This window comes from Lampetra fluviatilis, chromosome 58 (genome assembly GCF_964198595.1).
Source record: "Lampetra fluviatilis chromosome 58, kcLamFluv1.1, whole genome shotgun sequence".
Classification (NCBI taxonomy): Eukaryota; Metazoa; Chordata; class Hyperoartia; order Petromyzontiformes; family Petromyzontidae; genus Lampetra; species Lampetra fluviatilis.
Genome location: NC_136332.1, coordinates 8,139,317 through 8,154,313, shown reverse-complemented (window position 1 = coordinate 8,154,313; position 14,997 = coordinate 8,139,317). Strand labels below are relative to the sequence as shown.

The 14,997-nt window shown below is 56.8% G+C and overlaps 1 protein-coding gene across 1 annotated transcript in view; it reads right to left on the bottom strand.

The window, feature by feature from the left end:
- Positions 1-1,227: 1,227 nt before the first annotated feature.
- The window catches only part of LOC144950533 (multidrug resistance-associated protein 1-like), a 58,412-nt gene continuing 44,642 nt past the window's right edge, over positions 1,228-14,997 (bottom strand). The window contains 11 exon segments of the mRNA XM_078880672.1: positions 1,228-6,690; positions 8,426-8,620; positions 10,388-10,554; positions 10,842-11,000; positions 11,542-11,552; positions 11,555-11,675; positions 12,114-12,125; positions 12,563-12,664; positions 13,040-13,166; positions 14,263-14,462; positions 14,617-14,798. Coding sequence (XP_078736798.1) covers positions 6,582-6,690; positions 8,426-8,620; positions 10,388-10,554; positions 10,842-11,000; positions 11,542-11,552; positions 11,555-11,675; positions 12,114-12,125; positions 12,563-12,664; positions 13,040-13,166; positions 14,263-14,462; positions 14,617-14,798 — 1,385 coding nt within the window. The 3' untranslated portion in view covers positions 1,228-6,581.

Below are 14,997 nucleotides of genomic sequence, written 5' to 3'. Positions count from 1 at the left end.
CTCCTCGCCCCACCCCTCCCCTTCCTCGCCCCTCCCCCTCCTCTCCTCCCCCTCCTCTCCTCCCCCCTCCCCCTTCCTCGCCCCTCCCCCTCCTCGCCCCACCCCTCCTCGCCCCTCCCCCTCCTCTCCTCCCCCTCCTCTCCTCCCCCCTCCCCCTTCCTCGCCCCTCCCCCTCCTCGCCCCACCCCTCCTCGCCCCTCCCCCTCCTCTCCTCCCCCTCCTCGCCCCTCCTCGCTCCTCCCCCTCCTCTCCTCCCCCCTCCCCCTTCCTCGCCCCACCCCCTCCTCGCCCCTCCCCCTCCTCGCCCCTTCCCCTCATCGCTCCTCCCCGTTCCCCTCCTCTCCCTTTCCCCCCTCCCCCTTCCGCCCTTCCCCCTCCCCTTCGCATATGCGGGCAGTCATCGACTTACGAACATCTGCGCCGGTTTGCAACGTTCAGGCGGCCTGCCTACGACCCCCGCTGGGGTTTAACCTGCAAGCTGGACTGTGCGTGACGTCACACAGTGTGTGAGGAGCTCACACAGTCCGTGACGTCACACAGTGTGTGAGCTCCTGTGTGAGGAGCTCACACAGCGCGAGACGTCACACAGTGTGTGAGCTCCTGTGTGAGCTCACACAGTCCGTGACGTCACACAGTGTGTGCGCTCCTGTGTGGAGAGCTCACACAGTGCGTGACGTCGGCTGGGGCCGTCCATAAATGACGTCACGCGATTTTGGACAATGTTTGACCGACCCCCCTTCGTCACACGGCGTCACAAAAAGTCAGACCCCCCCCTCAAATATGACGTCACGAAGCTCTTCCCCCCCCCCCAAAAAAAAATAAAACATGCTTCAAATCGCTTTAAACTATTGTCGTTGTAGTGCGTATTTAATGTGCCGCTGCACTCTGATGTTGTAGGAGAAACCATTTATTAAAAAGTCTATTTAATTAAGCAGAACGTGTTGTCTATATTTATTTAAAGTTGCGCATTTTGATGTGACGTCACATTTCTCAAACGTCCCCCCCCATGTCACACATCGTCACAAATGTCTGACCCCCCCCCCCCTAGGTGCGTGACGCCATTTATGGACGGCCCTCTGGGTCATGCAGCCCGCATGGTCAAAATACATCCACATGGCCGACACTGCGTGGGGAGGCCTTCATCCGGCACTGGACAGATCATGGCTGGTGTTTAAAACATTCACAAAGATGCTGTGTGGTGAAGCATGAATTCAAACAAGGATGCACTTTAGATTTTCAACAAATCACGTTTAATTCCTTACGAATCGCTTTCACAAAAAAAATAATCAGATTAAATTATAAACTCAACGGTGTAAATTCCACATTCCTATGCCGAGGATTAAGCCTCGTCAATGGACAACCACTTAACACAAAGCGCTACTTCATACAGTCATTGGTTTATCCACCCCCAGGGCAAGGTGGGATCATGCGACCTGTCTGCGATTTTAGATGTCAATTTGGAATGCGAAGCATCTCCGGTCCAATCCCCGAGGTCGGGGCGTCTCGCTGAGGTCCATAATGGATGCGTCAGAGACACGGGGCCCACCGCTGTTGAGATCTGGAGACCGATGGTCACGGGCCTCTCTCTCTCTGTCTCTCCAAAGGTTCATAATGGTCGTGTCGGACACAGTGTAGCAGTGCTGCTGAGATCGATTCTATTCTATTTAGAATTGATAAAGGCGCCTTTGACAATGCTTACCGATTACGGTACAAAATGGCAAAACAAGGGAAGGATGGGTAGGGCGGTAGCATGGCCGTCAGTGATCGGGTTTGGCAAAGGAATGAGATGTGGGCAGCAGCAGGGGAAGGAGGAACGGGTGAAGCGTGGTCGTGGATGAGGCTGACAAAAGGGGCTGGGGCGTGAGAGGTGGATGGGCACGGTATGAAGTGATGGTAGGGACGATGGGTTGCCCGGCTGAGCGTACATGAGGGGAGTTTGAGGTGAGCGGGGGCAGTGGTGTGGTGGCCGGGCAGTTGGGCTGCCCGGAAGGTCAGGGGGTCAGGCAGGCTTCAGGGGGTACAATGGGGTAGTAAGGGGCAGTGACGAGGTAGGGCTCGGGAATTTGGCGGAGAGGTAAGAGGGGGGGCAGTCCATACAAAGCTTTGAAAACCGACACGAACAATTTAAAGAAGTTCTAGATTTGAAGCTTTCGTGATTGAAAGGATTCATATTCTTAGGTTTTTTTCGGTAAAGTCACGTAGGTAAAAAATTAAATTTAATAAAAGTAAAATAAAAATCACGACGTTTCGGAGGCAACACAAGCTTCCGTCTTCAGGTGGAACCGTCACGTCTTCAGGTGGAACCGTCACAGCTGTATACAGCAAGCGTGCTGTAACGGTTCCACCTGAAGACGGAAGCTTGTGTTGCCTCCGAAACGTCGTGATTTATATTTTATTTTACTTTAATTAATGCTCAAGCCGGTTCACCAACGACTTCACACAACAAAACCCAACATCATCGTCGTCGTCGTCCACATGATCATCATCGTCTAAGAATATATTTCCATTTGACTGAATTCATCCGAACCCAGACACAAAAGGTGGGGAGCCACTCATCATGGAGCATTGTAGTGCGTAACAGCGCCCTCTCTCATCTTCACGCACGACGCACAATACAAATACAAAACGATGCACCGTGTAGCCTTTAACAGCCTGTTGGGGCAAGCGCTGTTGGCTAGGAGCAGCACCTATTAATGTCGGCACGGCCACACAAGGGGGTGGATGACCGGCACCACACATACACAGGCACCGAGACTCCTGCCACGAGGCGCACACACACTTAATGTTTGCACTCCACGAAAACAGGATCCCACTGTTTGCGTGGAGTGCTCTTACCAACAATATCTGGCAGGTTCAGCAACGAGTATTTAATGAAGCCGGGATCTGCTGAGATTCAAAAGCGGGTCCAGAGTTTTTTCAAGCTTAAAGTTTAACAATTTTATTGTTTATTTTACTTGGTAAGGCCCTCTGAGCTATCACAAATGATAGCTCAACGAAGTGGATGATCATCACGTGGGAATGTATAGCAGCCAAATTCCCTGAACGCGCGTTGATCTTAATTGTGGAGGAAGAAACCAGATGACCCAAGGAAATTCCACGCGACCACGGGGAGAGAGAGAGACACGCAAACTCCAAATATACAGCAGGCGTCAGGGTTGGGATTAAACCCACGAGCTCCTGTATTCCAGGCGAGGTAGTTAACATCTCGCCACCATCCTGCCCCCAAACAAATGCAGATTAATAATATGGGTTTGCAAAGCCACCAGGGTTGATGGGACTAATGTTTATTCGTAGTGTCTAATCTTGCACCGAGACGCCGATAAGTGTTTTGCTTCTATTCGATTTTACAAATATTGCCATTGCATGCATTGTTGTCAAACGCTCACGTGAGCACAATCAGAATCTGTATTCATCCTGGGGAAATCCGATGAGCTATGAAGCTCTTTTTCACGGGTCTCCAGCAGGGGGCCACGGGGGTCAGAAAGTCACAAACGCCCGGAGAGAGAAATGAGAGATGCGGTTGCGGGCAAGGAAGACGTGATAAAAAGGGGATGGGGGGGGGATACATCCCATTGCTGGGAAAGAGTAGAGGGGGTCTATAAGGGGAGAGACAAAGGGGGGTGGAGAGAAGAGGGACATCAACAGCCGTGCTCGTGCTCCACACGCAGAGCCGTCCCGAGGGTATGGCTAATCGGGGCGACTGCCCCGGGCCCCGCGTTTTGGAGGCGGGGGGGGGGGCGCTGCGCTTCGATGTCATGGAGGGCGACTCGGCCGGCAGACAGCACAGTGTGTACGTATGTGTAGTCAGTGTGTATGTTGAACTTCTTTTGCACCGTATGTAGCCAAGCGTGCTAATTGGAGTGTATAGTAGTGTGTATCGTGTGGTGTATAGTGTAAGTGTATGGTGTAAGTGTATAGTAGTGCGGTGTAAAGTAGTTTGTATATATGTTGAACTTCTTTCACACCGTGTTCGTAGCCAACCGTGCTATTAATCGGCGGTGCGGGGAAGGACAACAAACTAAACACAAAAAGCAGTTCGAAGGAAATGAGTTTTGAATCTAGAACAATGTCACTGTTGGAACGATACATTTCCCTTTGTCAGGACGACTTGCCCTTGTGAGCTCCCTTTCACAACAAACGTTGACCTATCATTTGTGATGGCCAGGTCGCTTCTGAAAACTAGCGACATAGCTCAGTGGGACCTTATCTGTTACAAATAAATAAAAATGTAAACAGTTTTGACGGTCACAGTGAAGTGCTGGTATTTCCAAGATCACATCAATGAACGTCTTGTCAAATTGAAACGATCCGGACAAATAAGAGTCAAGTTAAGTCGATTACTATACATTTGTAACGGTCCTCCATAACGGTCCATACAACATCAGCAGTCCCCGACACGCCGACGGCAATCCCTGTACCGAGTTGACCGGGATTAACCGCACAAAGTAACGATCTGTGATTGGTGGCTGGAGATGAGGAGACATGGTCCGAGATGTGACGATGTGTAATTTGCGGCTGGGAATGAGGTGAGACGGATGAGGGGAGAGGGAGGAAATGGGAGAGGGGACCGTGGGGATAAGAGAGCACGTCGGCAGTGGGACGAGAGGAGGAGAGAGCTGTGAATGAAGGAGGGAGCTCCGTGTGTTATGGAGAGAGCCGTCGGTGAAGGGGAAAGCTGTGGATGAAGGAGAGAGCTGTGGATGGAGGGCACTGTGTGTGTTATAGAGAGAGCTGTGGGTGAAGGAGGGAGCTGTATGTGTTAAGGTATAGAGCTGTGGATGAAGGAGAGAACTGTGGATGGAGGGCGCTGTGTGTTATAGAGAGAGCTGTGGGTGAAGGATAAAGCTGTGGATGAATGAAAGGAGAGAGCTATGCATGTTATGGTTGAGCGCCGTCAGTGAAGGGGAGAGCTGTGGATGGAGGGAGTTGTGTGTGTTATAAAAAAAGCTGTGGGTGAAGGAGAGAGCTGTGGATGAATGGAAGGAGGGAGCTGTGTGTGTTAAGGTTGAGAGCCATCGGAGAAGGAGAGAGCTATGGATGGAGGGAGCTGTGTGTGTTATAGAGAGAGCCATGAGTGAAGGATAGTGCTGTGGATGAAGGAGGGAGCTATGTGTGTTACAGAAGTGCAATTAACAAAATGGAACCCTGACCTGTCTCGACGTGTTGGTGAGGAGTGTGTCCGCTATACTTTAAACAATCAAATTGAACTACGGAGTGGAGTCCGAGAGAAAGGAAGAGGAGTGTTAAGGAGGCGGCGGAAGAGATTGCGGCAGAGAGATGACTTAGCAGGGTTCGGAGGTAATGACGGGGCAGGAGCAGCTGGGGAAAGGGAGAAATGGGCGAGGCCTTGGCCTAGCAGTGGCATGTAACCGGTGGATATAACAACTCAAAATAACAACAACAAGAACCCTGTTATGGGATAAAATTAGGTTACTTTAAAAAACTCAAGTAACCAGTAATCAGACATTGACTACTTTAAGTTCCCCATTGTAAAAAAATAAAAAGCCTTAAGTAGGCCTCGAAGGCAGATTGAAACGTCAAACGAACACGACAATATGTCTAAACGGCCATGGTAGGCAAAACATCTTCACCGCGATGCATAGCCCCCTCAGGAGGCACATAATGGCGGTGTCAGGGCCAGTGGGGCTGCACTGCAGGAAAACCTGAGTTCGAGCCCTGGGACTGGAGATTCAAACCGTTAATGGGGACGCGGAGCCGGCAATGCTGAGAGCCAGACTCACATAGAGACCTGTAGACTAACATAGAGACCCACAGATTAACATAGAGACCCGTAGACTCACATAGAGACCCGTAGACTCATATAGACCCGTAGACTCAAATAGAGACCCGTAGAATATGTGGGTTTCACATAGAAACTCACAAATTCACGTAGAAGCCTATAGACTCACACAGAGACCCATAGTCACATAGAGACATACAGTCACATAGGTTCTCAAGTGCTTAGAGTTGATTGTCTCAGCCCAGTCACAAATGACTGCACGCAAATAAAACTATATTAAATTTGGTTTTGCACATTGGTTAAATTCCACTTTTGAGAATAAACAAATATTGGGAAAGTGCTGCCCCCCTACTGTACCACACCAGAGGTCACATGACGAAAGGAAACTCAGATGGAGGCCTGTGATATCCGCTCCCGCGGGCCGGTTCTCTAACGAGGTTCGCGCTGGGTCGTCTCCGTCCCATGACGATGCGATCGCACGAGAGCAGCGCCAGCGTACGACGCAAGCGTCGCCCCCCTAGCCTGTCAGAGCCCAGCTGAGACTCACAACGCTTCGCCTGCCAACCGCCCACGACGGCACGCGACCCGTGGCGGACAAGGAGGCCGCCCCGTGGCGGGCGGGGAGGCCCACTGAGGGTTGAGGCTTCCACTGAAGTGGGGTCCATGGCGTCATCTTCCAAGGCAGCCCCTTGACGTAGCTCTGCAGCCGTGAGGCTCCTCAGCCTCAGCATTCCAGAAGTGACGTCTCTGCACCGCCACCTCCACCTACTCCGCCACCACCGCCTCCTCCTCGCCCCGTCTGCCACGTGCACCTCCCATTGGCGGCACGGCTCCCGAGGGCTCACAGCACCCCTGCCTCCTTGGCCAGGCTGTAGAAGACGCCGCGGCGCTCCAGCAGTACCTGGGGGGAGTCGTACTCCACGATGCGCCCAGCGTCCAGCACCAGCAGCCTGCGAGCAACGGTGGCGGAGGCTCGCTCAGTCAACTGGACTTGCCCGGCTTGTGGCGTCAATGCATTCGGGCTGGTGTACTTGTGTGCTTGTGGGTGTGTACCTGTTTATACGTGGACTCGCGTATTTGTGCATTTGTGTACTTCTGTATTTGTGGCTTTTGGCTGGCCATCGATCAAAGAGAATGGTCACTGCATCGCGCGCTTTCAGATGCGCTTCCATGGCCGTCTGGATATTAGGAAGCCACTAAATCATAATCTAGATTGACAATCTCATTTCTTTAGAACTGCTTTTTGTGTTTAGTTTGTTGTCCTTCCCCTGCACCTCCGATTTGCGTGCGGTTGGCTACGCCACTACACCCCTGCACTATGCCACTGCTACACTACACCACTACTACACTACACCACTACTACACTACACCACTACTACACTACTACACTACACCACTACTACACTACACTACACCACTACTACACTACACTACCACTACACCACCACTACACTACTACACTACACCACTGCTACACTACACCACTACTACACTACACTACCACTACACCACCACTACACTACTACACTACACCACTGCTACACTACACCACTACTACACTACACTACCACTACACCACCACTACACTACTACACTACACCACTGCTACACTACACCACTACTACACTACACTACCACTACACCACCACTACACTACTACACTACACCACTGCTACACTACACCACTACTACACTACACCACTACACTACGCCACTACTGCACTACACCACTACAACGCTACACCAAGCCACTAAACCACCGCACTACACCACTACACTACACCACTACACTACACCACTACACGCGCCACCATGCTCTCTCCTCTCTCTCTCTCTCTCTGGAGGGACAACGTGACGGGCGTGGGCAGTGTCAACAACAACAATTCCCCGGGGCCCGCGCGCTAACCTCAGTGGGCTGCTCGTACCTCAGTGGGCTTTGCCTGGCAGCGTGGGGACGGTTTCGTTTGATGGTGTTTGGACAATTCGTTTGTCTGTTCCTGCACCACTGTCGTGCTTTTCATGCTGTGTGCTGTTGGTAACGTTCCAACGCCGTGCCCCGCTGGACAACATGTGCAATAAAGAGCTTTATAGCTCATCGGATTCCTCCAGTATAACTAAATATTCCACCAGCGCGAACCGTCACCACCGTGACCGCCACCACAACACCCACCCACCCCACCTACTCATCTACCCACCCTACCCACCCCACCCACCCACCCATCTACCCACCCCACCCACTCATCTACCCACCCTACCCACCCCACCCACCCACTCCACCCACCCCACCCACCCCACCCATCTACTCACCCCACTCACCCCACCCCACTCATCTACCCACCCCACCCACCCCATCTACCCCACCCACCCAACCATCCATCCCACCCACCTTACCCACTCACCCCAACCCTATCCACCCACAACGCCCTCCCACCCAACCACCCACCCCCACCAACCCCACCCACCCACAACGCCCTCCCTCCCACCCAACCACCCACCCCCACCAACCCTACCCACCCACAACGCCCTCCCACCCACCCAACCACCCACCCCCACCAACCCCACCCACCCACAACGCCCTCCCACCCAACCACCCACCCCCACCAACCCTACCCACCCACAACGCCCTCCTTCCCACCCAACCACCCCCACCAACCTACCCACCGGCGCGCCGTGCGCGACGCTCACCGGTCGTAGTCGATGACGGTGTGCAGGCGGTGAGCGATGGTGAGCACCGTGCAGTGGGCGAAGTGCGAGCGGATCGACGCCTGGATGAGGGCGTCGGTGCTCAGGTCGACGGCGGCCGTGGCCTCGTCCAGCACGATGACGCGCGTGCGGCGCAGCAGCGCCCGCGCCAGGCACACCAGCTGCCTCTGCCCCACGCTGCGGTGGGGCGGGGGGGGGGAGGGGGGGCAGCATGGGGAGGGAGGGGAGTACAGGGGCAGCATGGGGGCAGCAGAAGGAGCAGGGAGGAGGAAGAGCCAGGCTCAGTGCAAATTGAGGCCACGTGAAGTGTCGAAGGCTAACTGGTGGGAGGTCACGGGACAGACCCAGCTGGTGCCATTGGTTGACTTCTGTGCCAGGCTAGGTGCAGGAGCAGATCATGAGAGAGACCCAGGTGGTGCCATGGGTTGACTGACTGAGATGACCGGTAGATGCACCTGCTGTGCCCCCTACTGTGCCAGGCTAACTGGTAGGAGGTCACGGGACAGACTCAGCAGGTGCTACGGGTTGGCTGATTGAGATGACCGGTAGATGCACCACCAGCTGTACCTCCTACTGTGCCGACTTGCTGCATTTTAGTGAGCTCCGCGCACAATCCAGCCTGGTTAAACCCAAAATGGATCGTAGGCAGGCCAGCCTAAATGTTTTTAACTGGCGAAGATGTTCCAAAAGGGGGTCCACGTTTTGCAAGCGTAGAGAAGGAAGGGCATGATTGTTGCCAAGAAGGCCCAAAGCTTCGTGTGGAGCGACAGACCAGGTAGCTTCCACACAGCGTCATGCAGCTGATGAAAAGATAATGCTGCTCAACTGATTTGGAGTGAGACCTCTGCTGTCAAACCGGAGCCGGTCATGAGCACACTGGGTAGGTTTGGGAAACTCTCCACTCTCTCCACAACTGCCCCATCAGCAATTGGGAGTTGTGGGGTGGAGTGTCCGATGGGACAAAATACCCAGGCAGGTGCTTAGTTTTGGTGGGGCTGATGGTAAGGCCCCACTTCTTAGTGGCACGCTCCAGTCTCAGCAGCAGCGCCTCCAACTCCTCCTCTGAGTGAGCAGCAATAAATCATCAGTATACGTAGCATTGTTGGCCAATAGGGAGCCATCCTTTGACCAGACCCAGGCATCGATCAGCCTCCCATTTGTATCTGTACCAGATGGAGATTCTTCCGTTACAGCTATTGAAGGCTTCACGAACTACGTGGTCGAAAAAGATGTTAAATAATGTGACAGCCAGAGGACATCCCTGTCGCACCCCGAGGTGTACAAGGAATGGCTCCGACTCCCAGCCACGTAGTATACACACACACACAAACGATCCCCGTATAGCCTGTCACATACTGTTGGGGCAAGTGCTGTTAGCGAGCACCAATAAAGGCCGGTACGGCACATGCGGGGGTGGGTGGCCAGCACCACGCCCGACCGCCTTTGTCTCCCCAGTGATGATGTTTACACACCGCACCAGGTACTTGAGGCTCAGTCGACCTAGGGGAGGCCCAAGACTGGTTCAGATAATCGTCACCGGTGTTGGCCGTGAGCGGGAATCTAACCCGAGTCGCCGGGTTTATAGCGCAGCGCGCTAACCGCTACACTACCGCTCCCCACACGCGCACATACATGCACACACGTACACACATGTACACACACACGTACACACACACGTACACACACACGTACACACATGCACACACGATCACACACGTACACACACACACGCACGTACACACACATGTACACACGTACACACACACACGCACACACACGTACACACACACGCACACACAGGTACACACACACGCACACACACGTACACACACACGCACACACACGTACACACACACGTACACACATACACACGCACACACACACACGTACACACACACGTACACACACACGTACACACACACGTACACACACACGTACACACACCTGAGGTTCTCCCCCCCCTCGCAGCACGTGTGGTCCAGCCCGCCGGGCAGCTGCTGCACGAAGTCCTCGAGGTGCGCCATGCGCAGCGCCTGCCACAGCTCCGCGTCATCGTGACGCGCAAACGGGTCCAGGTTCCAGCGCAGCGAGCCCGCAAACAGCACTGGCTCCTGTGCAGCCACAGCAGCGGCATCAATGGCAGCAGTGGCAGGATCAGTAGCAGCAGCATCAGCAGCAGGATCAGTAGCAGCAGCATCAGTAGCAGCAGCAGTAGCAGCAGCATCAGTAGCAGCAGCAGCAGTAGCAGCGCCGGCAGCAGTAGTGGTAGCAGCAGTGGCAGCAGCAGTGGCCCCCACGAGCCCCACGACCCCCACACACACACACGAGGACACCAGTGGAAGGAACCCGGCTCATCGTTGTCCAGCCGCTGCCGCCGTGGCGTGCGAGGGGGCCGCACCTGGGGGATGATGGTGAGTCTGGAGCGCAGCTGGGCGAGGCCCAGCCGGGCGATGTCCAGGCCGTCGATGCGGATGAGGCCGCTGGCCGGCTCCACGATGCGGAAGAGTCCCAGGGTGAGCGATGACTTCCCGGCGCCCGTGCGGCCTACGATACCCACCTGGGGGGGAGAGAGAGAGCGAGGGGAGAGGAGAGCTCCCACACACTCTCACAATCCCCACCCACTCTCCCCACGCTCCCCACCCACTCTCCTCATGCTCCCCCCCCACGCTTCCCACCCCCACGCTCCCACCCCCACGCTCCCACCCCCACGCTCCCCCCCCACGCTCCCCCCCCACGCTCCCCCCCCACGCTTCCCACCCCCACGCTCCCCCCCCACGCTTCCCACCCCCACGCTCCCCCCCCCCACGCTCCCCCCCACGCTTCCCACCCCCACGCTCCCCCCCCCCACGCTCCCCCCCCACGCTTCCCACCCCCACGCTCCCACCCCACGCCCCCCCCCCACGCTCCCCCCCACGCTTCCCACCCCCACGCTCCCCCCCCCCCCACGCTCCCCCCCCCCCACGCTCCCTCCCCCCCCCACGCTCCCCCCCCCCACGCTCCCCCCCCCCACGCTCCCTCCCCACGCCCCCCCCCCCCCACGCTCCCCCCCCCCCCACGCCCCCCCCCACGCTTCCCCCCCCCCGCCCCCCCCAGCTCACCTTCTCCCGCCACGCACGCTGAACGTGAGCTGGTCGAGTGCGAGTTGCAGGCCGTGGCGGTAGCGCAGGCTGTAGCCCACAAACTCGAGGTCCCCGCGCTGCGGCCACGTCGCTGGCGGCCGCGTCGCCTCGATCTCCACGGGGCCTGCGGGCATCGTCCTCCTCGTCGTCATCGTCGTCGTCACCACGGGCTCCAACCCTCAGTAGTCAAGGTTAAGTCGCGTGCTTTTACTGCTTCTTAATTATGTTATGTGAACATGGATTGCTTGTGTTTTAAAATCATCCTCTTTGGTTCTTTCGGTAAAGTCACGCAGGTAGAAAAATAATAGATGGCGACGTTTCCATCGCAACACAAGCAACCGTCATCAGGTGGGACAACCACAGCAAGAACAAACTGCCGTGACTTTACCGAAATGACCACAGAGGATGGATTCCTGCAGTCACGAAAGCTTCAACTCAAGATTTTTAAATCACGTTACTGGGCATTTCGTTTGTGCTTCGTGAAGTTGACGGGCGACTGATTTGGGCCGTGATGAGTGCGACCGCACCACGCGGTTCCCACAACCCCCTGCGTCCCACGGGGCCTGAGTGCTGATGCCAGGGCTCGTCTTACTCTGCAATGTCAAGTCATTACAATAGAATGCAATCTGCTGCACTGCAATGCAATACGATGCACTGCATCGTTATGTTGATGCGCTGCACTCTACTACTAAAATATAATTTTTATTGGACCAGAAGCGGCCTGGCCATCACGCATCACAGCCAGACGAAGCGGCTTATCGTCATCGTCGCGTGGGAATTTATCGTGGCCAAACACTGTGGACGCGTGGCGACGTCGGTTCTAAACGTGGAGGGGAAAACTGGAGGACCCCGAGAAAAATCCACGCGACCACCACGGGGAGAGAGAGAGAGACGCAAACCCCAAATGTACAGCAGCGGGCGTCAGGGTCTGGATCGAACCCACGACCTCCCGCATACCGGGAGAGGTAGTCGACATCTCCTGGCCACCGGGGCGCCCTACCTCGGTGGGAAGATCGGAATATTCCTTGAGGCGCTCCACCGCCACGATGTTGGTCTCCAGCTCGGAGGTCATGCGCACCAGCCAGTTGAGGGTGAGCGTGACCTGCACGCAGACGCACGCGGACGGCTCGCACCGCAACGTCGCAACGCCACCGTGGCCGCGGATGCCGGCACCGCCACCGGAGCCGGCACTGCCGCCGTCAACGCCACGGCCACGGCCGCCACCGTCACCACCACAGCCACCACCACCAACGTCACCACCACCGTAACCACCACCACAGTCACCACCACCATGACCACTACAGCCACCAACGCAACCACCGCCACCATCACCACCACAGCCACCAAAGTCACCACCGCCACCGCCGCCACTACCACCCCCGCCATGCAATGCAATCAAATGCAATATAATGCAGGGCGGGGCAGGGGGCTACCTGCAGGGGGGGGGGGGGGCTACCTGCGGGGGGGGGGGGGCTACCTGCAGGGCGTAGGACACGGAGAGGCCCACGATGCCGGGGCTGAGCGAGTGGCGGCTGACGACGGCGAAGAGGGTGGCGAAGAAGACGATGAGGTTGGCCAGGATCTCCAGCCGCACGGCCAGCCAGCTGGGGGCGCACACAGACAAAGGTCACCCGCGCAGCCTCCACGGAGCGCCGGGGCAAGGGCCGTCGGCGAGCGGGAGCAGCGGCGCCCGTGAAGGGCGGCACCGCGGCACGCGAGGGGGGAGGGGGGGGGCACCGCACCCGAACAGCACTTGCCCCGACAGTCCGTCAAGGCTATACGGGGGATCTCTGCCTTTGTAAGTGGATGCGAGGAGTATGGGGCTGCGCGTGTGCGTGGAGATGTGTGTCTGTGTGGAGATGTGTGTGTGTGTGGAGATGTGTGTGTGTAGGTGTGTGTGTGTGTAGATGTGTGTGTGTGTGGAGATGTGTGTGTGTGTAGATGTGTATGTGTGTAGATTTGTATGTGGAGATGTGTGTGTAGAGATGTGTGTGTGTGGAGGTGTGTGTGTAGATGTGTGTGTGTGTAGATGTGTGTGTGTGTGTAGATGTGTGTGTGTGGTGGGTGTCGGTGTGCTACTACGCCTACCCAGACATGCTCACTAAGATGCTTCACTGCACACTCAGCGGACAAACGAATGGGGGTGGCCAGCACCACGCCCGACCGCCTTTGTCTCCCCAGTGGCAAAGTTTACTATACACTGCACCAGGTACACATTTGAGGCTGAGTGGACCTAGGGGTGGCCCAGGATCGGTAACTGATGCTGTTGGTGGCCATGAACGGGAATCGAACTCGGGCCGCCGGGTTTGTAGTGCAGCGAGCGTGCCAACCGTGCCAACACCTGTCCCCTCCTCGCCAACCCTGCATCACCACCACGATCGCCACCACCACCACCACCAATGCCACCACCACCACTACACTTCCACCACAACTACCGCCACCACCACCAATGCCACCACTACACTTCCACCACAACCACCACCACCGCCACCGCCACCACCAATGCCACCACCACCACTACATTTCCACCACAACTACCGCCACCACCACTGCCACCACCAACGCCACCACCACTACACTTCCACCACAACCACCGCCACCGCCACCACTAATGCCACCGCCACCACCAATGCCACCACCACCACTACACTTCCACCACAACCACCGCCCCCACCACCGCCACCGCCGCCGCGAGCGCACCGGTTGGAGATGATGCCGGCGAAGGTGGGCCTCTGGTTGGCGTCGACGTGCCGCGCGTTGTCGCTGGCGAAGCGCCGCTGCTGGCCGTGGGCTCGCACGACGGCGCGCCCCAGCACCGTGTCGGCGAGGTGCGACAGCACCGGGGAGCGGCTCACGCTCTCCAGGCGCTTCAGCTGGCGCGACGTCGCCACGTAGTAGCGCTGGGGGGGGGGGGGGGTCGCATCGCATCGCGGTGTGGCTGTGTTGTATCGCATTGCGGTTGTGTCGCATTTCATTGTGTGTCGCATTGCGGTTGTGTCGCGTTGCGGTTGTGTCGCACTGCTGTATGGCCCAGTAGGGGACGGAGCGCCCCACCTGTATGAACCAGTAGGCGATGGCGAGCGGCGTGGCAGCGAGCAGGAAGGTCGGCGTGGCGATGCTGATGATCATGAGCGTGGCGAGGGTGTAGCAGAAGCAGCGCAGCCACGCGTCCACGTTCTCGGGCACCAGCGTGTCCAGCGAGTCCACGTCCCGGCCAAAGCGGTTGAGCAATCGCCCTGCACCGCACAGAGGGGGGGGGGGGGGGGGGGGGAGAGCACGCTCAGAGAGTTCGTTAGCAGTGGTGGTGGTGGTAGCAGTGGTGGTGGAGGTGGTGGTGGTCGTGTACCTTGCCTGTTACAGGCGCCGTGGTGACATCACCGTCACTTAGTGGTGAATGGTGGGTAGTGGTGGCGGTGGTGGTGGTGGTGGTGGCGG